General features: G+C 40.5%; 1 protein-coding gene across 1 annotated transcript in view; it reads left to right on the forward strand.

The window, feature by feature from the left end:
- The window catches only part of GLRA1 (glycine receptor alpha 1), an 85,271-nt gene that overhangs the window by 44,339 nt on the left and 18,598 nt on the right, over positions 1-22,334 (forward strand). Inside the window, exons 4-5 of the mRNA XM_044659857.1 lie at positions 18,065-18,289; positions 19,946-20,050. Coding sequence (XP_044515792.1) covers positions 18,065-18,289; positions 19,946-20,050 — 330 coding nt within the window. The remainder of the gene's footprint in view (positions 1-18,064; positions 18,290-19,945; positions 20,051-22,334) is intronic.

Genomic DNA, 22,334 nt, shown 5'->3' on the forward strand with positions numbered 1-22,334 from the left:
AGAAGCCCAAGAAGTCCATCTTAGAATTAGTATTATGTATTGTTTCCAAGGCAGAAGAACAGTAAGGGCTAGGCAATGGAGTTTAGGTAATGGCAGCTGACAGAAATGAGGGCTGGGGGAAGATTTGAGAGCCCGTTCCTGGGTGTGGCATCCCCCCTGAAATCCCCAGCCTTTCCTGCTCTCACTAGGGCATAGGACTATTCTTACCTATTCACTTCCCTCTGCACAGAATTGGTTTAGAAATCATATGAAAAAGAAATTTGATTTGTTTCCCTTTGCTCCCAAAAGGTAGAATTAGAGTAATGGATGTTGGTTTGGTAAGGAAAGGCTTCCTAACAATGAGAGCTGTCCAAAAGTGCAGCCATCAGAGGTAGTGGAGTTCCTGTTCAAACAAAGGCTGGTACCATTTGTCAAAGATATTATAGAGGCGCTTCCTGGTTAGGCAGGGATTAGACTAGATGACTTCTAACCCCACTCCCTACCTAGATAATCTGTAGTTCTATGATTCGGTGTGAGATGGAAGGGTGTTAGGGGTATAATCTGCATCCAGCAAATACAACAAAATTAACTGACTGGACTACGGAGAGAGCCTATGGCCTTGACCTTCTTAGGTCCTTTCTCTGATCATTGGACCTTCTAGCCACAGGCCCTTCTAGACTAGAAGAGACTCCTTCACCAAGCTCGCTAATGAACTTCTAGCAATTAGCTTTGGAGAACATGGAAGGCATGACAACAATGCACTTTTTCCTCTACTTTAAATAGTGGTTTGGCCACATTGGGGCTCAGGATGATTTACAGGATTCTGGCTGAGTTTATAATATGAAAAGAATTTGACCAGCTGCCCATATGCCTCCCTCTGGGTATATAAACACTGATCCTTCAAGCGTCTGCAAAACAGCTACCACATAAAGAGATTAAGAACCCAACCAGAAAGTGTAAGGTGGTCTTTTGGTGTTTTAATGCATAAATTGGGAAACATGAGTGTCAATAGACTGGAAAGACAGACTTGTTCAATCATTAATTCTTTCAACAAATACCTATTAATCAATTGTTAAAAGTACCAGGTAGGCTTTAGACCAGTGATTCCCAAAGTGGGCGCCACCGCCCCCTGGTGGGTGCTATAGCAATCCAGGAGGGCGGTGATGGCCACAGGTGCATTTGGGGGCAGTGATAGTATGTGACAGGGGGCACTAAGTAATATTTTTTCTGGAAAGGGGGCGGTAGGCCAAAAAAGTTTGGGAACCACTGCTTTAGACTAAACAACCTCAAAGTTTACTTCTAGCTCTGAGATGCAACGATTCTGTGACACTCATGTTCTCTTTTCACATAGCTCTTCATTTACAACTATCTTAAGTACTTCTTCATTTACAATTTTGTATACCAGTAATTTATATGTATGTATTTGTATATGAATCATATCCCTTTACTAGATTGAGAGGTCCATGAAGTCAGGGATTGTGTCTCACCCACGCCTTTTACCTGCATTAGTATCTAGCGCAACTCTATGTATACAATAGGTAGGCATTTTTTATATATTTTTCAAATTGAACATTACAATTACATATTCAGAGGCAGCAGGAAATAGTAGAAAGAATATTGAACTTGGAGTCAGAAGACTTGAATTCCATTGTCAGTTTTTCCCACTTCATTGTGTGAATGCTAATATGAACAGCCTTGAAGTCAGACAGATCTGCGTTCAAGTTCTACTTCTAATATACACTGGTAGAGTGACTCAGAAAATCAATTATGTGCTACAAGGTATGCCAGCAAACATCAGTCTTCTTGTTCTCTGAACTAAGGTAGGTTTACTTACCAGGACTAACACTGGCAGATTGGGATGGTTCCGCAGAAAAGGTAGCCAGACTACTAAAACTCACTCTCAAGGTTCAAGAGATATCTTTAATGTGAAGGAAATATTTGTATACAATTCACAGTTGGAGGACCTGAGCTCCCATCAGTATGTTCCCCATTTAAATAAATCAGTTAGAATGCTAACATTAACCCTTAATCATGAAAAAAACTAAATGAGAAAGCAAAAACAAGAATAATATAACAATCCACCCATACGCTGGAGTCACAGTGTCCCACCAATGTAACACCAGTGTGAGGGGGAAGATGGACACAAACTTGTAGAAAACTAAAATGGAGCCACATGATTAGGAAAGCCTATGTGCCCACAGCAACTCACAGCTTTGGATTACAAGCCCTGATGTCTTTGACATCTTTAAGGAATAGTCCATACTTTATATTAGCTTCTGGGCAAAGCCATACCTCTTCTGGTCCTCTCAGTTCTCCTATTAGGCAAAGCTGCTGGTCATATTCTTTTAGTGAAAGCAGAGAATCCAGACCTAGAGCATACAAAACTATTCATGTCTGCTTGCTTGGCCAACCTGTAAGACAGAATTTGTCCTCTTAGCAAAACAATTCCTCCAAGTCAGAAATGTATAGAAGTATTCAAATCTACTCAATGGGATCTAAGGGGACATCCCACCACCCCCACAAATGGCAGTGAAGAGCAAAGTAGACAAACCGTGGAGGAGTTTCCATCTTTCAAGCTGCATAAGGCAGTAAAAGATAAGGCAACCTTTCCTTTCCCAAGAGAAGCCTTCATATAGCAAAAAATTATTTTTTCTCCCAATCAAAATCCAGCAAAAGTGCTATTACTCTAAATAGCTCTTTCAAACAGCAGTCCTTTCCTTAAATCAAATCAGTTCCCAGCAGCAGCAAAATGTCTTCTTCCAGTCAGATCAGTTCTCAGCAGCAGCTGCAAAGCCTGTCGTCCTCTCAACTGGTCCCAGCTGAGCTCTGGTCAAAGCAACTGCTTCTTCTACTTTTCTACTCTTTTTTCTTCTCTATTGGATTTGGGATCCAATCATTCCCTGATTCCTCACCTCAAAGCAGCCTCATGGAGTGTGATTCGCCTCTATCTCAGGTTGAGAAAAGTCACATTTATGTCTGACACAACACAAATAAACCATGTGTAATTTTCTAATAGTCATCAGAAATTTCTAATTAGCAACATGTCCCAGCTTTCAACCTCAAAGAAATCATAGTAGTTTTATAAAAATAACATCTAGGAAATGATCCATTGTTGCATTCATTAAGTACTTTGTTTTTACATGGGAGGTGTTGTCTCTAAGGGCTTCTCAATATTTTAAGCCAAAATCAATCAAAATAGAAATAAACCATGTACAATGGTAGCATACCTTAGAACTATTTGTTTCTACCTATTTCCACAAACAAAATTGCTCAAATTCAAGAGAGGTAGCATAGTATACTTAAACTCTCAGTGCCCTTGACATCTGTCTCAAACTGTACTTTGTCAAACCAGTCCCTATCTACACTAGTAAAGGAAGTTTTATAATTAGGAATTCCTTCCATCAGTGAAATCATAAGTCCAGTCCAACCAAAATCTTAACCAGGTCACAATCCAGATCTCTGTTGCTTGACAAAAATTAGTCATTTTCAGTCATGTCTGATTCTTTTAGGAGTTTTCATGGCAAAAGTACTGGAATGTTTGCCATTTCCTTTTCTAGCTCATTTTACAAATAAGGAAACTGAGGCAAACAGAGTTAAGTGACTTGCTCCAGGTTACACAACTAGTAAGTGTCTGAGGCCATATTTAAACCCAGGTCTTCCCACCTGGCATTCTATACACTGTGCTACCTATCTTCTTAACAGATTAGGCCCGTGTATCTTCTGAAGTCACTTCTAATTTTGGCATTCTAAGTATTATATTCTTAAGGTCCTTCCAATTCTGGAATTCCATATTCTATGTTCTAAGGTCCCTTAAACTCAATTCAACAAGCATTCTTTAAGTATCTACCGTGCCTGTCAGTCAAAATAGAAATGAACCATGAATAATGGTAGCATATGTCATCTACTGAGCAAGACTACACCTCTGTTTCCTGTTTAACATAGCTGCTACACTCAGGCCACTAAAGCAGTATTACGCTCTTGTGTGAAAGCAAAGATCCTAGACCTGGAGTGTGAAGATCTATTCAGCTCTGCTCCCTCAGCCAACCTCTGAGGCAGCACTATTTGTGCAATGTGATTAGTCATGTAATTAGTATGTGCAATGCATTGTACTGAGTCCTTGGAACATCAAGTCAAAATGAAAAAAGTTCCTGACTTCTAGGACTTACATTCTCCTGGGAAATGCAACATAAACACAGAGAAGTAAATATTTTTCAGAGTGAGCAAATACTAACAATCAGGGAGATGGATCAGGAAAGGCTCCACCTAGGTGACTTCTAAGCAGAGGATCCTTGAAGTAAGATAAGAATTTAGAAAGGAGAATTGGGCATAATGTCCCATAGACATCTAAAACCAAACATGGTCAAAACAGAATTCAAGGGGTAGCTATTCAAGGGGTGGCTCAATGGATAGAGAGCTAGACCTAGAGATGGGAGGTTTGGGATTCAAATCTGGCTTCAAATACTTCCTAACCATGTGACCTTGGGCAAGTCACTTAATCCCTGTTTGCCTAACTTTTGTTATTCTTCTGGCTTGGAACTGGTACTGAAGGTTTTAAAGGTAAAGGTTTAAAAAAAACAGAATTTATTATTTTCTACCCCAAACTCAGGCCTCTACTGGTCCTCCAACATAGCATTCCTTTCTCCATGCGTGTAATATTCTCCTTCCTCACCTCCACCTCATAGAATCCCTCACTTCCTTCAAGACTCACCTTAGGGACCACTTTCTACATGAAGCCTTTCCTGATTCCCTACAAACTACCTTACATTTAACATTTCGTATTCCTTTGGTATTTATCCTGTACATATATATGATATATAAGCTCTCCCAATAAACTTTAAGCTTCTTTTTTAATTTTTAAATTTTATTTTTTCTTCAATTACATGAGAAAAACTAATTTTTCACCTTTCCTTCTTTTTTAAGTTCAAACCAAATTCTCAGCCTCTCTCCCTCCTCAATCCTCTCCCTGAGAAGGCAAGCAATCTGATATAGATTTTACATGCGTAAAAGTTAAACTGTAATCTTCTTTAAAATGTTGTTCCACTGTTTCAAGCTTTCTGACTCTTCCTGAAACCATTTTGGGTTTTCTTAGCAAAGAAAAGGAGTAGTTCACCATTTCCTTCTCCAGTTAATTTTATCCATGAGGAAACTGAAGCAAACAGTGTTAAGTGACTTGCCTAGGGTCACACAACTAGTAAGCGCCTAAGGTCAGATTTGAACTCAGAAGGATGAGACTTTCTGACTCCAAGCCTAATACTCTATCCATTGTGCCACATACCTGCCATTTGACACTAATGACAATCTTCTTTTTATCCTCTACTGGTTCTCCTCTTGGTCCCACCTTATTAAGAATTCTTAAGAATAGAAACTCTTATTATTTAATCTGTGTCCTCAATCATCCCCATAGTGCCTAGCACATAGTAATCATTTCATAAATGTTTGTTGATTAGCTAATTGGTTGATTGATTAATTGAATGTCTTATACATATAAGGACCCATTTCAGCCATGTGGGTAGCTTATGCTAGCATACAGAGGCAAAGGATGCAGGTCAAATGCGGAGAACAGTTATCAGTGAGCCAAATAGGCTGAAATTTAGGATGTGAAAATAGGAGCAATATGAAATCAGGCTGGAAAAGCATATTTGAGCCAAATTGTGCAGAAGTTTCAAAGCTAGGTTTGAGAGTGTATGTTTTATCCTAGAAGCAATAGGAAGATACTGAAGATTTTCAAGTAGAATAATGATATAGGCAGACTTGTACTTTAGGAAGATTGTCTTAGCTACTGTAGGGAAGGACTGGGACCAGAAGAAACTGGATGTAGAGAGGCTAACATTCATCTAGCAAGAAGGATGGCTAGGTAGCACAATGGATAGAACTATAATCCTGGAGTCAGGAAGTCCTGGGTTCAAATCTGGTCTCAGACATTTCCTAGCTGTGTTGTAACCCTGAACAAGTCATTTTTTTTTATTTTAATTTTTTTAAAAATTTTTTTCTATGTTTACATGATTCATGTTCTTACTCTCCTCTCCAACCCCCACCCCCCCCGTAGCCAAAGTGCATTTCCACTGGGTTTTACATGTGTCATGGATCAAGACCTATTTCCATATTATTGATAGTTGCGTTGGTGTGGTAATTTATAATCTATATCCCCAATCATGTCCACATCAATCCATGTGTTCAAGCAGTTGTTTTTCTTCTGTGTTTCCACTCCTGTAGTTCTTCCTCTGAATGTGGGCAGCGTTCTTTTCCATAAATCCCTCAGAATTGTCTTGGGTCATTGCATTGCTGCTAGTACAGACGTCTATTACATTCGATTTTACCACAGTGTATCAGTCTCTGTGTACAATGTTCTCCTGGTTCTGCAGCTTTCACTCTGCATCAATTCCTGGAGGTCTTTCCAATTCTCATGGAATTCCTCCAGTTCGTTATTCCTTTGAGCACAATACTATTCCATCACCAACAGACACCACAATTTGTTCAGCCATTCTCCAATCAAAGAGCATCCCCTCGTTTTCCAGTTTTTTGCCACCACAAAGAACGTGGCTATCAAATTTTTGTACATGTCTTTTTCCCTATGATCTCTTTGGGGTATAAACCCAGCAATGGTATGGCTGGATCAAAGGGCAGGCAATATTTTAGCACTCTTTGGGCATACCTGAACAAGTCATTTAACATTGCCCACCTTGCTTAGCCCTTACCAATCTTCTGCCTTAGAACTAATACTTAGAATCAATTCTAAGACAGAAGGTAAAGGTTTAAAAAAAACTTTACTTTCTATCTTCGCAACATTTCTGAAACAGAAGAGTGGCAAGGGCTAGGCAATTAGGGTTAAGTGATTTGCCCAGGGTCATACCATTAGGAAGTAGCTGAGGCCAGACCCGAACCCAGGTCCTCCCCACTCCAAGTCTGGTGCTCTATCCACTGTACTACATAGCTTCTCATAGATTGAGTTTTAAAGGAAAGAGTCATGTGTGACTCCATAGTTGTGGACAATCCATCCCCTCTAGACTTCACCGCAATGATTTTGCTGCCTTCTCACCCTGGAACCTTCCTCAGTGCCTTTGGCCCTTTACTCCATGGAACATCACCCTGCCATGCTGGCTCCCTTCTCTCATTAATGAGTCCTTTCCAGAGCTCCCAAAGGGCAGGGCTTGTCTTTCTTTTTGCTTGTATTTGTATCCCCGGTGTTTATTTAACATAGTGTCTGGCACATAGTAGGTGCTTAATAAATAAGTATTGCCTGTCTGCCTGCCCCTACACAGCTGCCAATCTTTTGGAGGTACAAGTCTCACCATGTCATTTTCCTATTCCATAACCTTCCATTTCTAAAGTTCCATGAGTCTATGATCAGTAGCCTAGCAGATCTTGGATCTAGTCCCAGTTCTTCCAATATCTCACTTTGTAACCTTAGGCAAATCATGTCAGCTCTCAAAGCCTCAGACTGACCATTCGTCAGACATCTTTCCTGCTCTCCGGGGTATTGGATCAAATAATATAATATAGGATAGAACTAGAAAAAGTATAAATCAATACATACATACAATACATTATTCCTACTAATCCTTATTATTACATAATCACCATGACATTTAAAGGTCCCTAAAGTCAGATATAGTATAGGACTTTGTGTAGAATATACACTCATTAGCTTGTTATTGAGTAAATGGAGTGATGAAAGTGGACCTGGACCTGGAAAGCAGGAGACCCAAAGGTTCAAATCCTGTATAACCCTGAACAAGTCATTAAAACTCTCAGAGCCTTAGTTTCCTCATTTGTAAATGACGTCAATACCATAATTATACTGTTTGCCTCACAGAGTTACTGTGAGGGAAGCGTTGTGGAAGTTCTTAATTTGATGAGCCAAATAGCTAGCAAAATCCCACCTTATTCTTCCAGTCTTAGTGATATAAAATCCCTGAGTGACTAATTGAAAACCATTCCCCTCTCCTGACTCCACTACTTCCCATTCTTTCATCTCCATCCATCATAGTCCTATCCCTCCTATGTTTCAGGCCAACTCCTTTCTCACACCCCCTTCCACTGTGCTTTCTTGAATCCCTATTCTATCTTCAACACATTTTTCTTTTCCTCAGACCTCTTCCTTTCATGTTCTTTCAATTTTCTAGTAATCACAGGCACTTAGACTCTCTGCCTTCCCCACCACCACCTAAGACACTATATCCCTGGCCATCTTTTCTAGCACTAATGGATCTTCTCTGGAGCCCTCCAAAGCAATGTTCTCACATGGAGGTTTTTTTGTTTTGTTTTTTAAAATCCTTACCTTCCATCTTAGAATCAATACTGTGTGTTGGTTCTAAGGCAGAAGAGTGGTAAGGACTAGGCAATGGGGGGTAAGTGACTTGCCCAGGGTCACACAGCTAGGAGGTGTCTGAGGTCATATTTGAACCTAGGACCTCCCATCTCTAGGCCTAGTTCTCAGTCTACTGAGGCACCTAACTGTCCCCTTCACATGAAGTTTTAATACTCTTTTCTCCAGATACCCACTTCCAGATCCTCCCTCTATTGCCATCATTCAGCAACCTGTTCTCCTTTAAGATTAAGTCTATCCAATGATAACATTCATTCCAGACTTCTGTATATAAAGGCCCTCAGGCCATTCTCCTTCTTTCTCAAAAGTTTCAGTAACTGGCTTACAGTCTTCCTCTTCATCACAACCTCTCCCCTTAAGGAAATTTCAAGACACATATTGGTATTTCCTAGAATATTCTAACCTTCCAGTTCTTCAATTTCTTCATCTCCCATAAATTATATCTTCATTCTATATCAACCACAAAAAGATTGTCACACAATTGCTCTGACCTTACCCACAAACATTCCACTCCACAATCAAGAATTCTATAATTCCTTTATCCTACAATGCTCTCCTATTATTCTGTATTCCCCTATGCCTTATTCTCCTTAAGTTTTTTCTTCATCCTTACCATGACCTCCATTCCCTGTACTACTAAATACTTTTCTAGGCCATCACCCCTGTTCTACTTTACTCCCTTCTTAAACTTGACTGTTTAGCCAGTTCAACAGTTAGATTAGACTTCCACTCTCAAATGTTAAAGGCCTATATTTGTAATCAAATACCTGTATTTGATTACTCTAACAATCTCCCTCTTCTTCTCTTAATTATATGCTGTTTGTGCTAGAAGAAATCATATAAGCCATCTCTCCTCAATTATTCTGCAAAATATTTTTCCCCTGATGTCTTAGCAAAGGACTGAAAAAGTAGACTGTTCACTATGCATTTCTTTGTCTCTTCTTGCAAGGCATCTTAAAAACTCTTCAAATAATTTCATTCTCACTCCCTTTATTCCAGTTTCTGATGAAGAGGTAGTCCATATTCTCATTTTGACTAATCTCCTCTAGTCTCCTCCCAAAGATTTTTCCCATATCCATCCTCCTCTCTCTAATCTTCAACCTCCCCCCATCTATTAACTGCTTACCCTGCTGACTACAAAATATCCATTACCCCCCAGCTTCATGCTATCACACTTTCAAGCTATTACCCTGTTCTTTTTCCTCTCTTTCATAGCCAAATTACTAGAGAAAAACCGTATACCCATTTCTTCCACTTCTCCTCTCTCCATTTCCTCAAACCTCCATAATCTAGCTTCTGATCTTAATATTCAACTGAAAATACTCTCTCCAAAATTACCTGTGATCCATTAATGACCAAAACCATATACCTTTTCCTAATTCTTATCCATCTTGACCTTTCCAGAATGTATGATGCTATTGATCATGCTTTACATCTTGGTTCTGCTCCCACCCACCTGACTGATCACTCTTCTCAATCTCTTTTGCTGGCCAATAAATCTTCCACATCCTACCTCAAACTCTGGAAGCTCTTCAAAGCCCTGACCTGGAAATTCTTTTCTTTCTCTCTACCCTCTTTCTTAGCAAACTCATCAGTTTCTATGTGTTCAATTATCACTTCCAGATCTATATGTTCAACCCTAGTCTCTCTCTGTATGTCTCCCTCTGTCTCTATCTCTCTGTCTCTCTCTGTCTCTGTGTCTATGTCTGTCTGTCTGTCTGTCTTTCTATATATATATATAGCCTAGTATCATCAACTACCATTTGGAAATTTCAAATCTAATGTATGGGCATTTCAAACTCAACATGTCCGAAACTGAGCTCATCTTTCTCTCCAAACCAACCCCTCTGGTAAACTTTCCTGTATCTGTTTAAGTCACTACAATCCTTTAAGTCTTCCAGGTCGCCAACTTTGAAATCATCCTGGACACCTCTCTTTCCTTCATCACACATATTTGTTCCATTTTCAAGTCTTGAAGATTCTACCTAGATAACACCTCTCTCACATGTCTCTTCTCTTCTCTCCAATACCCACCATCCTAGTTCAGGCTCTCATCACTTCTCAACTGCAATAATCTCCTAGTTGGTCCCCCTTGCTTCAAGCTTTTACCCTTTCCAATCTATCGTCCACACAACTGCCAAACTGATTTTCCTGAAATCTAGCTTGACCATAGCACTCCCCTATTCAACAAACTCCAGTGACTCCCAAATACTTCTAAAATAAAATTCAATATCCTCTATTTGGCATTTAAAGTCCTTCAGAACTGGGGTCTAGTTGGTCAATAAGCATTTATTAAGTGCCTACTATGTGCCATTTCACTGGGCTAAAAACTGGGCACCCAAAGAAAGTAAAAAGTAACCCCTGCTGTGACAGAGTTCACAGTCAAATGGGGAAGATAAAATGCAAACAGCTATGTAAAAACAAGGTAAATAAAAGAAAAATTGAAAATAATCAACCAAGAGAAGGCACTAGAATTATATCCAATAGGCAACTGAAGATGTGAGACTAGAGGTCAGCAGAGATGGTAAGACTGGATAATAGATTTGAGAACCATCAACATAGAAATAATACTTGAATCCATGGAAACTGATGAGATCAACTAGTGAAGCAGTGTAGAGGGAGAACCCATCTTTCCAGATTTATTAAATATTAATACCTTTCATGGGCAGTGAGGTGGTGCAATGGATAAAGTGCCAGGCCCAGAGTTAGGAGGTCTCAGTTCAAATCCAGCCTCAAATACTTACAAGCTCATTGACTCTGGGCAAGTCACTTAACCTTGTTTGCCTCATATGTAAAATGAGCTGGACAAGGAAATGGCAAACTGTTCCAATATCTTTGCCAAGGAACTCCCAAATGGAATCATAAAAAATCAAACACAACTGAAAAATGGCTGCACAATGATGATACCATTCACACACCAGTGAATGTCCTGCTTGCTGTCCCTCCCCTATGACATTCTGTTTCCCATCTCCATGCCTCAGTATATTCTCATCTCTCCTCACTTCTGCCTCTTCAATCCTTAATTTCTGTTAAATTTCAATTTAAACATCACCTCTTGCATGAGACCTTTTCTGATCTTCCTAGTGTCTTTCCCCTTCCCAAAGAAATTACCCTTATATTTATTTTGTATGTGTTTTGAATTGTCATTTTGCATATGCTTTTATGTGTCTATAATCGTCTCCCTCAACAGAATGTGAGTTGTTGTTTTTTTAAACTCCTACCTTCCATCTTGGAATCAATACTCCGTATTGATTCTAAGGGAGAAGAGCAGTAAAAGCTAGGCAATAGGGGTTAAGTGACTTGCCCAGGGTCACAGAGATAGGGAGTGTCTGAGGCCAAATTTGAACCCAGGACCTTCCATCTCTGGGCCTGACTCTCAATCCACTGAACCACCTAGCTGCCCTTTAGAATGTGAGTTTCTTGAGGTTAGAGACTTTTAAACTTTTTGTCTTTGTATCCTTAGTGCTATTAGCATAGTGCTAATAGGTGCTTAATGCATCATTTCATTATCATCATCATCATCACTAGCAGTTACCTAGTGTTTTCAGATTCACAAAGCTCTTTAAATGTATTATCTCAATCTTCATAACCCTGTGAATTAGGTGCAATTATTAACCTCATTTTATTGATGAGGTTTAGAAAGGTTATAGGACTTGCCCAGAGTCATACAGCTAGTAAGTTTTTGAGACATCTATTTTATTGATACTTAAATGCTATTTGATTGATAGTTTGAATAAGTAATCAATATTATTAGGATAAATTGGAAATGATCAATAAAAGGAAAGCACCAGGTTTAAGAGGGACCCAGTAAGGCTTTCTGTAGAAATTGTGATTTTAGCTGGTGAGATAGCTGCATCTTGTCCAGATACCTTCCATCAAGAGGAGGAACCAGGTAGGAGGGGGAGCAGGGAAATCTCCTGGCACGAGTTCGGCAACAAGAGCTATGTTACTCCCGAGCCAAATCTGTGTTGCCTGTGACAGCTCCCTGTCACCCTATAGAATCAGTTCCTGGCATCCTCTCCTGGACAGCTCAATCGCCAGCCACACTCCAAGCCAGAGTCACAAAGAAGGACTTGAGCAAGAAGGACCATCTGTGAACCCAGCAGTGCCTCCAGACACTGAGCGTGGGAAAGTCAAAGGACTCTGACTGCTGATGGGCAGTGGGCTTCATGGGGCCAGGACCAGGAGAGGGGTGGCTATGCTGCATGGACACGTTGGAAAGGCCTTGACTATTGTGGCCACGTCTCCTTCTAGGCCTCAGATTCACAGTCATCCATGAGAAGAAATTCTTAGAAGGATGTGCTAAAAGTCAGTGCTGGGAAGGGGCATCACGCTTCCTCTATCTCCATGCTTTCACCAGCTTCAGGGAAACAGTGGCTACCTCCTTCTCTTGTGGAGAGAAAAAAGACAGCATGAAAAAGTGTACAGGGCACCAGACTTGGACCTGATTTCAAATGTTACCAGGCCTGAACTCATCTTTCCAAGTTCAAATCCAGCATTGGACATTTATTAGCTGTATGACCCTGGCAAGTCACTCTCTGTGGTGCTTCAGTTTTCTCAAATATAAAATGAAAGAGTTAGACTCAATGGCCCTGAAGGTACTCTATAATCTAAGCAAATGAGTGAGAATAAGATCGATGGCTATCTTCAACTTTCTGTCCCGTGTTATAAAGGCTCTTCTATGTTCAATTTATATAACCTGGCTTCCGATTAGATATTCAAGCTTGCTTTGACTGTTTCCTTCCAGTTCTGAGATTCCATATTCTGCATCCTAAGGTCTCTTCTTGCACTGATGTTCTATAGTTTGATCTGAAATTCCCTGAGCTCACAAGGGTGCCAGCTGAACAATCCTTGCCTGAGAGTTAGCATCAACTCTAGTCTCAAATACAAATGAAGTGTGTGGTTGACCACATGATGTAATTTCAGGGGTCCTGTGAAGATCTTTGACCCCAGATTCTTCTCCTAGGGACCTGCTAACTGACCTCAGGAGGGAGAAGATGAAGCTCAGAATCATCCAATGAGTGACAGCAAAACTGCAAAGACATGTTGGGACAGGGGAGCAGGAGGGGCTACCAAGGCCTGATAAATCATGTTTCAGAAAAGCCAAAATAGGGCATTTCGGTAGAATGAACCTTCTATTGGGAGTCAGAAGACCTAAATTCAAATTCCTTTTCTCTAATTATGTGACCTCAAGCAAGTCACTCATCCTCTCTAAATGTCAATTTTTACATTTGTAAGTTGGACATAATAACACTTGACCTCTCACGCAAGGCCGTTATGAAGAAAGTGCTTTGTAAATCAGAAATGTTATAGAGAGAGGAGTTATAAGGTTAGGAATCCAGAGAACTGGGTTCTAGTTCCAGCTGTGATACTATATTATTGGGTTTTCCTGTCTTTGGATTCCCATCTACTTCATTTTTTGCCTCAATAAAATTAAATGGGCTTTGGAAAAGATGGCCTCTGTGGCCTCTTGTAATGCTGTGTAATATTCTATACTGATGTTAAGTACACTAGGGATTAAAGAAAAATGAGATAATTGTGGGCTGGCCTGGTCAGCCCCTCAGCAGAGACAAACCCCCTGCTCTTATGTTTATCTATTGGGCAATACAAGCTGGTTCAGGTCCCATTTCTGTGTTCTTGGGCAGCAACGCCTGAGTCCTCTCTCCCACCCCACCCACAACCACCTCCTTCCCATCTTTAGACACTGGTGTCCACCCTCACCACTCCTGACCCGTCAGCCTCCTTTTCTGCCAAAGGCTTTGGCAGCTGGCACTCTGCAGGAAGTCTCAAAGTGCCAGTGCAGCAGAGAATGGTCAGCCTCCTGTGACAAGGAGGGCAGGGAGTGGGAAGGAGGAGAGAGAGGACAGAGAAGTGGGGAAATGCCCACATCCACCTCAGCCTTCAAGGCTCCGTGAGCCTGAGCACACAGCCCAAACATGACCCAATATGTTGGAAACAGTCAACAGCCCCATGGATGAATAAGCAAGACAACATTTAGCTTCCTGCCAATTATATCAATTATACTGATCTTTACTGACAGAGAAGAGGTAAGTTGGTGGCAGCCATTTACAAAATCACAAACTACAAGAGCTAAAAGGATCCTTGGAATATACTTCAGTATTTCAGAGCTTGAGTGCATGCTTAATCTCATCAAAGTGGGTACTCTTCCCAGGAGCGTAGAACCTAGCCCGTCTGTGTCTTTTCGTCTTCCCATCAATCTTCCACAGAAAGCCTTTCCTCTAGGTCTCTTGATATTTCATAGATGCCAACACAGTAGCGATACTCAGTTTCTATTATCTTTTGCTTTTATCACATTACTGGTCCAACTCTTTTTCTAATCTTACATCTCCTCAATAGCTTTTACACTATGTCTTGCATTCAAGTCCTCCTTGATAATATACTAGGCACATTGTTGCTTACCTTCCATCTGAGTTAACCCATCTTTGCAGATGGTTTTCCTGGAGGAGGTGACCATTGCTTAGAGCCACAGATGAGAGCTGAGTTAAAGGTGGATGAGAGGCATCACATAAGACATCATCCCATAATGTCCCGAAAATAGCTCTTTTAGTATTTTCTAAAAATGTATCTGTATAGTTGAAACTAGATTGTGGAAGGCCTTGAATGGTAGGTTAGAGAAATCGGATTTTATCGAAAAACAAACAACTGAAGCATGCTCCTACTATACCTTTCTCTTACTCTTTGGGTCACCTACAAGTTTGATTCCTCAAAGACTGCCATTTTCATGATCAATAAAAGAATATTGATATGAAAATGATAGTTTGTTAGGGTATTTTTAATGACTGGGGATTGTGTCCTGTTGGACTCCATCAATGAGCTGCCCATTCAGTTATCTGCCATAGTCTGATCATTAGGTATTCATCCATTTGCTTTTTCCTATGTTCTGTGTTAGGCAGATCTTTTTTGACCATAGATCTCACTTAGGAGGCCCTTAGAGGCTTCATGCAATGAAGACAATGTTGCCCACAAATAGGAACATCTTGAGCATCTCACTATCAACAGACAATCCCTGTTCCATCTGCATTCTGTGCAAAACATCCTGGATCACAGTAGCAAACATATTTGGAAACCCTGTGTTTCCTTGTTTGAAACTGATTATTGGGGGCAGCTGGGTAGCTCAGTAGACTGAGAGCCAGGCCTAGAAATGGGAGGTTCTGAGTTCAAATGTGACCTCAAACACTTCCTAGCTGTATGACCCTGGGAAAGTCACTTAACCCCCATTGCCTGGCCCTTCTGCCTTGGAACCAAGACACAGTATTGATTCTAAATAGAAGGTAAAGGTTTTTAAAAAATCATTCACAAAAGCCTGCCTGTTCCTGTCTCATATTTTCATCAAGGATACCACCAAAATGTGTTGTCTCATGAAGATTTTATGGCTTATGAGATACATGAGTCTTTTTCCTGAATATCTTTTTTTAGCTGACATGTCATGCTGTTGACTCATACTTAGAAAAAAACCTCATATATTTTTCAGACAAACAACTGTCTAGACATACCTCTGGCACCCTAAGGTTGTACAATTTATTTTTTAATCTAAGCATAGGATTTTACATTTATCCCTATAAAATATCATCATTTGGATTGAGCCATCATTTTAGCCTGTCAAGATCTTCATTCATTCTGATACTGTTATCCATTATGTTAGCTAGTCTTCATTTCATGTTATTTGCACATTTAAGAAGAATGTTATCCATGCCTTAATTTAAGTCATTTATAAAACTGAACCGGAACTAAGTACATATCCCTGTGGCACTCTCCTAGAAACCTCCTTCCTGGTTAATAATAATGTATTAATCACAACACTTTGGGTGATCATTTTTTCGAGTCCTAACTGCACCTAATGGTACTTCCATCTTGCCCACATCTCTGCATCTTAACCACGAGGATATCATGAAAGATTTTATCAAATGCTACGTTAAAATCCAAGTATACTAATATCTATACAATGCTCTGGTCTACCAATCTAGTCACTCTTTCAAATGATTAAAAGAAATTGATCTAGCACTTCCTTTTCTCAATGAACACAATCTATCCTTTTAGGAATTACTCACATCCCTGTCAGAGTGCTCATAAAAAATGTCCCTTTAGTATTTTCTAAAATTTGCCTAGTTAGGTTGAAACCAGATTGTGGAAGGCCTTGAATGATAGGTTAGAGAAGTTCAGTTTTATCCTATAGAAAATGGGGACCAAGGAAGAGACATATTCAAAAATGGGCCTTAAGAAGACTAATTTTAACTATATTAAGATGAACTGGAGAGGGGAGAGACTGGAGATAGGGAGGCCAATTAAAAGGCTGCTCCCAATGGTCCAGATATAAAAGGATGAGGATCTGAACTAGAGTGGTAGCATAGGAATGAAAGAGGGGGAGGGGGAAAATGGCAAATGCAGGAAGGCATCAAGGAAGAATTGGCAGAACATGGCAGTTGACTGAATTTGAGGAGCAAGGTAAGGTCATGACAGATAGGCGTATTATTTCAATTTTATAGCTAAAGGAACTAAGTTGGCCCTGAAAGGTTAAGCGAGAGAAGTCTTTAGTGATCCAAGGAGGGAGAGGTGTCTCAGGGTGGAGGGGTCAGGGAAGGCACTAAAGAAGAGATGGGACATGAACTGGGCCTCAAAGGATCTGTAGGATTTTGGTAATCAGGAGAATACTTCTGGAGGGGAGGAGGGAAAATCACTAATCTGCTCTCTGCACCCCATTCTGCCAGAGGCAATGGAATAATTTTGACTGGTCACTCTGGAATCAATAAGAATGCAACTGGGCTTTGGAAACCAAAGACTTTTATTCTCCAAATGTTCACATTCCCTTCCTTCTGACACCACTCAGACCCTGGGCCTGCAGCATGTAAAATGCACAGGAGAAGAAAGACAATATTTTTAACCTCCCAGTCAGATGGGACTAGACTAGAATTCGGCTGCTTCCATTCAAAAGAAGCTCAGGAAAACAATATGCTGTCCTGTTCTGCAGCAATCCCCCACCAGGGGACTTATAAGACATGAGATTATGAGACTAAATGTCATTTTCTATAGGGCTGGTGGGAGAGGCTTCAATTAAATAATAGAGCAATCCTGTGAAATACCTGGGCACATTTTATGAAGCTATTGACATTTTTGCAGACATTCTCAATGAGGTAGCAGGCTCAGGGAGGGGTTTGGAGGTATAGTTCTATTTTGCCTCAAAATTATACACTCACCACAGGAGAAAGAGGAAATTATTAAGGGCTTAACCAGAAAGAGAATATGACAATGCCATGTTTCTCCTGCTCTTTTCCCCAGTGAATTGTTCCATATCTATGAATTTTCCAGTTAATTGAGTGAAACAGTATAAAATACTGGAAAGAGTACTGAACTGAGAATCAGGAAATCTGGGCTGAAGCCCCAGCTCTGACATTAATTCTCTGGGTGCCTCAAATTCTTCCCATCTAAAAATTAAGGGACTAAGAGAAGATTATTTCTTAAATCTTGTCCATCTCTAATTTCTATGCCCTTTGACCCTTTCCAACTATGATATTCTATGTTCTGTATTTTAAGGCCCCTTCTAGTTCTGACATTCTATATTCTATGTTTATTCTACCTCAGATACTTGATTCTCTAATTCTAGAAAGTAGAGAAGTGATGGGAAGCACAAGAAATAGTGACAGTGAACTACAAATAACTGTGTCTCAGAGCACTGATCTGAGGAACTAGACATCCTTTCTAGGGGGTGAATTCACCAGGTTCTTGCTCTCTTCTCCTTTTTAGGATTATAGAGTCAACATCTTCTTGCGTCAGCAGTGGAATGACCCTCGATTGGCCTACAATGAGTACCCTGATGATTCCCTGGACTTGGACCCATCTATGCTGGACTCCATCTGGAAGCCAGACTTGTTCTTTGCCAATGAGAAGGGAGCCCATTTCCATGAGATCACCACTGACAACAAGCTCCTGCGCATCTCCAGGAATGGCAATGTCCTCTACAGTATCAGGTGAGGTGCCTTCTGCATCCCCACCAGGTTCTTTCATAGTAACAACTGATTTTCCATCACCTCCTGGAGCTAAGTCCAAAGTGGTAGATAACTGAGCAAAGGTGTAATAATGGAATCAGCAACAGGAAAAAAAAAAAAAGGTAGGGGGGCAGCTACATAGCAACGTGGATAGAGTGCCAGGCCTGGAATTAGGAGGACTTGAGTTCCAATTTTACCTCAGATACTTCCTAGCTATGTGACCCTGGGCAAGTCATTTAACCCCAGTTACTCAGACAGAAAGTTAGGTAGGGGTTTTAAAAAAAAAATAGGGAGGAAGTTGTAAAGAAGCACAGGTTCAGAGGAAAAAAATATGAGTTCTGTCCACAGAAAAGACTTACTCATGTTCATGTGAAGAGTAAATAGCCTTATAGTGACTCTGATAACTCATTCAAAAGCTTTGCAAGCAAATAGAGGCTCAATGAGTTAGATTTGGAGTTGGGAGGACCTGAATTCAAATCCACCCTCAGACACTTACTAGCTGTGTGATCCTGAGCAATTCATTTAATCTCTCTCAATCTCAGTTTCCTTATCTATAAAATGAGAATGATAATAGCACTTCCTTCTCAGGATCTGTGTGTGAGGATGAAATGAAATAGTATCTTTAAAGCACTTTGCAAACTTTCCTGAATTATTGCTGGCCATCTATATTATTTTTTCAATCTCATAATTCCTCCTCTAATTCATTCTCCTAGTGACAAAAAAAACTTGGAAAGCTATATTGGGGCCAGGATGATGATGATGATGCTAATAATAATAATAATAATACCTACATCATAAAGTGGTTTGTAAGGATCAAATGAAATAATATGTGGAAAGAGCTTTACAAATCTTAAAACACTATATAAATGCTTGTTGTTACTGAATCATTTCTGATGTGTCTGACTTTTTGTGACCCCATTTGAGGTTTTCTTGGCAAAGATACTGGAGTGGTTTGCCTTTTCCTTGTCCAGCTCATTTTATAAATAAGAAACTGAGGCAAACAAGGACTTGCCCAGTATCACACAGCTAGTAAGTGCCTGAGGACAGATTTGAACTCAGGAAGATGAGCCCTGACTCCAGGCCCTATGCTCTATCCACTGTGCCACCTAGCTGCCTGTGTAAATGCTAGTTATTATTATTCTGTAGGTAAGAAAACTGAGACATGAGAGGAACAATGATCACATAGGCAGTAACATGTAAATAGTGAGTAGAAGAACCAGGATTATAACTCAATTTGAATTCCTCTGACTCTAGATCCAGAGCTCTTCATGGAGGCCTGAGAGAATAAGTAAAGGGCCCAGAAAGAAAACTAACTTTGCCAACCTCACAATTTTTCTGAGATTTGGAAAACTCACATATGAGCCCCAAGAATAGCTAAAACTAAATGTAACCATCCAGGAAGTTCTTCCCCCACAGACCCATCCAGACCCACTCTACTCAGGACGTCCTTGTTGCAAGTTCCCTGAAAGGCCAAGCCCCAAGGACAGTGGGGGACAGAGAGATGGCTAAGGCTGTCGGGAAGCAGTTAGCTAAGCTGTTCTGACAGCTGCTCCACTTTGGAGCTGTGATCTTCAGGACTGAGACAGGACACTTCTCTCTCTCTCTCTCTCTCTCTCTCTCTCTCTCTCTCTCTCTCTCTCTCTCTCTCTCTCTCTCCCACCCTAGCACTCTCCAGCCCTTCCCCAACCTCTGCACAGTTGGATTTAAAGTCAGATTTAAAACCCAACACTGTTGCAAAGCTAAGGTACAGTCAATAGAGTTCCAGATTTGGAGTCAGGAGAACTCATCTTCCTGGGCTCATCTGTTCCCAGACATTACTAGCTCAGTGACTCTGGGTAAGTCACTTTACCTGTTTGCCTTGGTTTCCTCATCTCTAAAATGAGCTGGGAAAGGAACTGGCAAACTACTCCAGTATCTTTGCCAAGAAAACCCCAAATGGGGTCCTAAGGGGTCAGAGATGCCTTAAACGGCTGAACGATAGCACCATTGCTAGGTGGGGAAAAGTAAGGTAAAGTAGGAGCAAACCCTAAGCCCAATTCTCTTCTTATATAACCCAAGGGTTTTGACAACAGGCCACCCCACTACTTTACATGAAGATGGTGAAGTCTCCTTGGACCAGCCACCGAACTGCCTCTTCTACTTTGAAGAGCACATGGGAGAGTGTGTGCATATACATATAGATATAGATATATATATATATACATATATATATATTTCTATCAATAAACACTTATTAAGCATCCATTACGTGTCAGGCATGGTGCTAAGTGTTGAGGTTACAAAGACAAAGATAGAAATAAAATAATCTTCGCCCTCAAGAAACTGGTCAGAGCAGAGGGAAATAGCATGTTCATCTGAAAGTATTCAAACTATATAAAGAATCAGTGCAAGGTCATTTCAGCAGAGAGACACTAGTTGCAGTAAAGGGGAGATCAGGGAAGGCTTCACTTGGAACGTGCTAGTTGAGCTGAGCTTGGAAGAAGACTAGGAAAGAGGTGATAGTGATGAGGGAGCATAGTCTAGATATGGGGACAGTTCATGCAAAGACCGTGTGTGTGTGTGTCTGTGCGTGTGTCTGTGTGTAAGCAGGGCACACATCCACACAATCCGACACACTTACTCAACAACCATATTCAGTTATTAAGCTGTGCTTGCAAACCTGGGGCAAGTCAAATGCTCTTCTTAGGAAGCAGTTGATGGGCTGGGGTGGGAATGAAGGGAGGGAGAAGGAACAGCACCTGCTCCAGCTGTCTAGGGATTCCAGTTGCTCAGAGCTCCCCAGCTGGTCTTGTCCTCGAGGGACATGAGGTTGACAACCTCTTCTCTCTTCCCCCTCTCACTTATGATTCCCTGGAGCTTCAAATGGAAGCATCCAGATGCAGAGGAAAGGAACAGGACCTCCACACACCATTCCCTGCCCGGCTACCAGATGAGAATCCTACCCCCGGATATTCATTCCTTGCCTGACTTGGGCAGTAATCCTGCCAAGCCAGAAAAGAATATTTTAAGACATAGAATGGCAGGGCTGGAAAGACCATATAAAATGGAATTTCATAATTGGAAGGACATTAAAACATAAAATATTGAATGTCAGAGCCAGAAGAAATTCTTCAAGTTAGAAAAGATCTCAGAAATCATCTAGTTCGAACCTTTTATTTTAACGAGGAGATTGAGAGAGTTAAGAGTTAAGATCTTACTCTAAGGTCATACAGTCATTTGGTGAGGGAGCTAGATTCTTAACATAGCTAAAATATACCATGTATATGGTATATGAATCGTGTAACCATAGAAAAATATTCTCTAAAAAAATAAAAATAATGTGGAATAAATAAGTAAAATGTATATGTTACTTTCAAGTTTCTAAAGCACTTTCCTCAACATAACATTGTGAAGGTAGTACAAACAGCATTGTGCCCATTTTACAGATGAGAAAACTGAGATTCAAAGATGGAAAGTGATTTGTCTGATGTCTCATAGATAGGAAATGTCAGAGCCCAAAATCAAAACCAAATCTTTTGATTCTTCACCGAAGGCTCTTTCTACATGATTGTCATTGTGTATAATTTTTCCTGGTACTGTTTATCTCACTTTTCATCAGTTTATATAAGTCTTTTCATACTTCTCTGCATGTTATTAGTTTTTTTCTCCTTACCATCTTATTCCAGTTTCCAATTGTTTCTAAGAGGCTTCTTTATCATCGTACCACATTTATGATAAGCACAGCAAATATGTACCTCTACTTGCATCCTCTTTACATATTTATCCAAAAGAAAGCTCAAGAAGTTATGATAGGGGGCAGCTAGGCAGCTCGGTGGATTGAGATCCAGGCCTAGAGACAGGAGGTCCTGGGTTCAAATCTGGCCTCAGAAACTTCCTAGCTGTGTGACACTAGGCAAGTCACATAACTCCCATTGCCTAACTCTTACCATTCTTCTGCCTTGGAACCAAAACATAGTATTGATTCCAAGGTGGAAGGTAAGAGAAAGAAAGAAGGAAAGAAAAAAGGAAAGAAGGAAAGAAGGAAAGAA

This window comes from Gracilinanus agilis, chromosome 2 (assembly GCF_016433145.1).
Source record: "Gracilinanus agilis isolate LMUSP501 chromosome 2, AgileGrace, whole genome shotgun sequence".
Classification (NCBI taxonomy): domain Eukaryota; kingdom Metazoa; phylum Chordata; class Mammalia; order Didelphimorphia; family Didelphidae; genus Gracilinanus; species Gracilinanus agilis.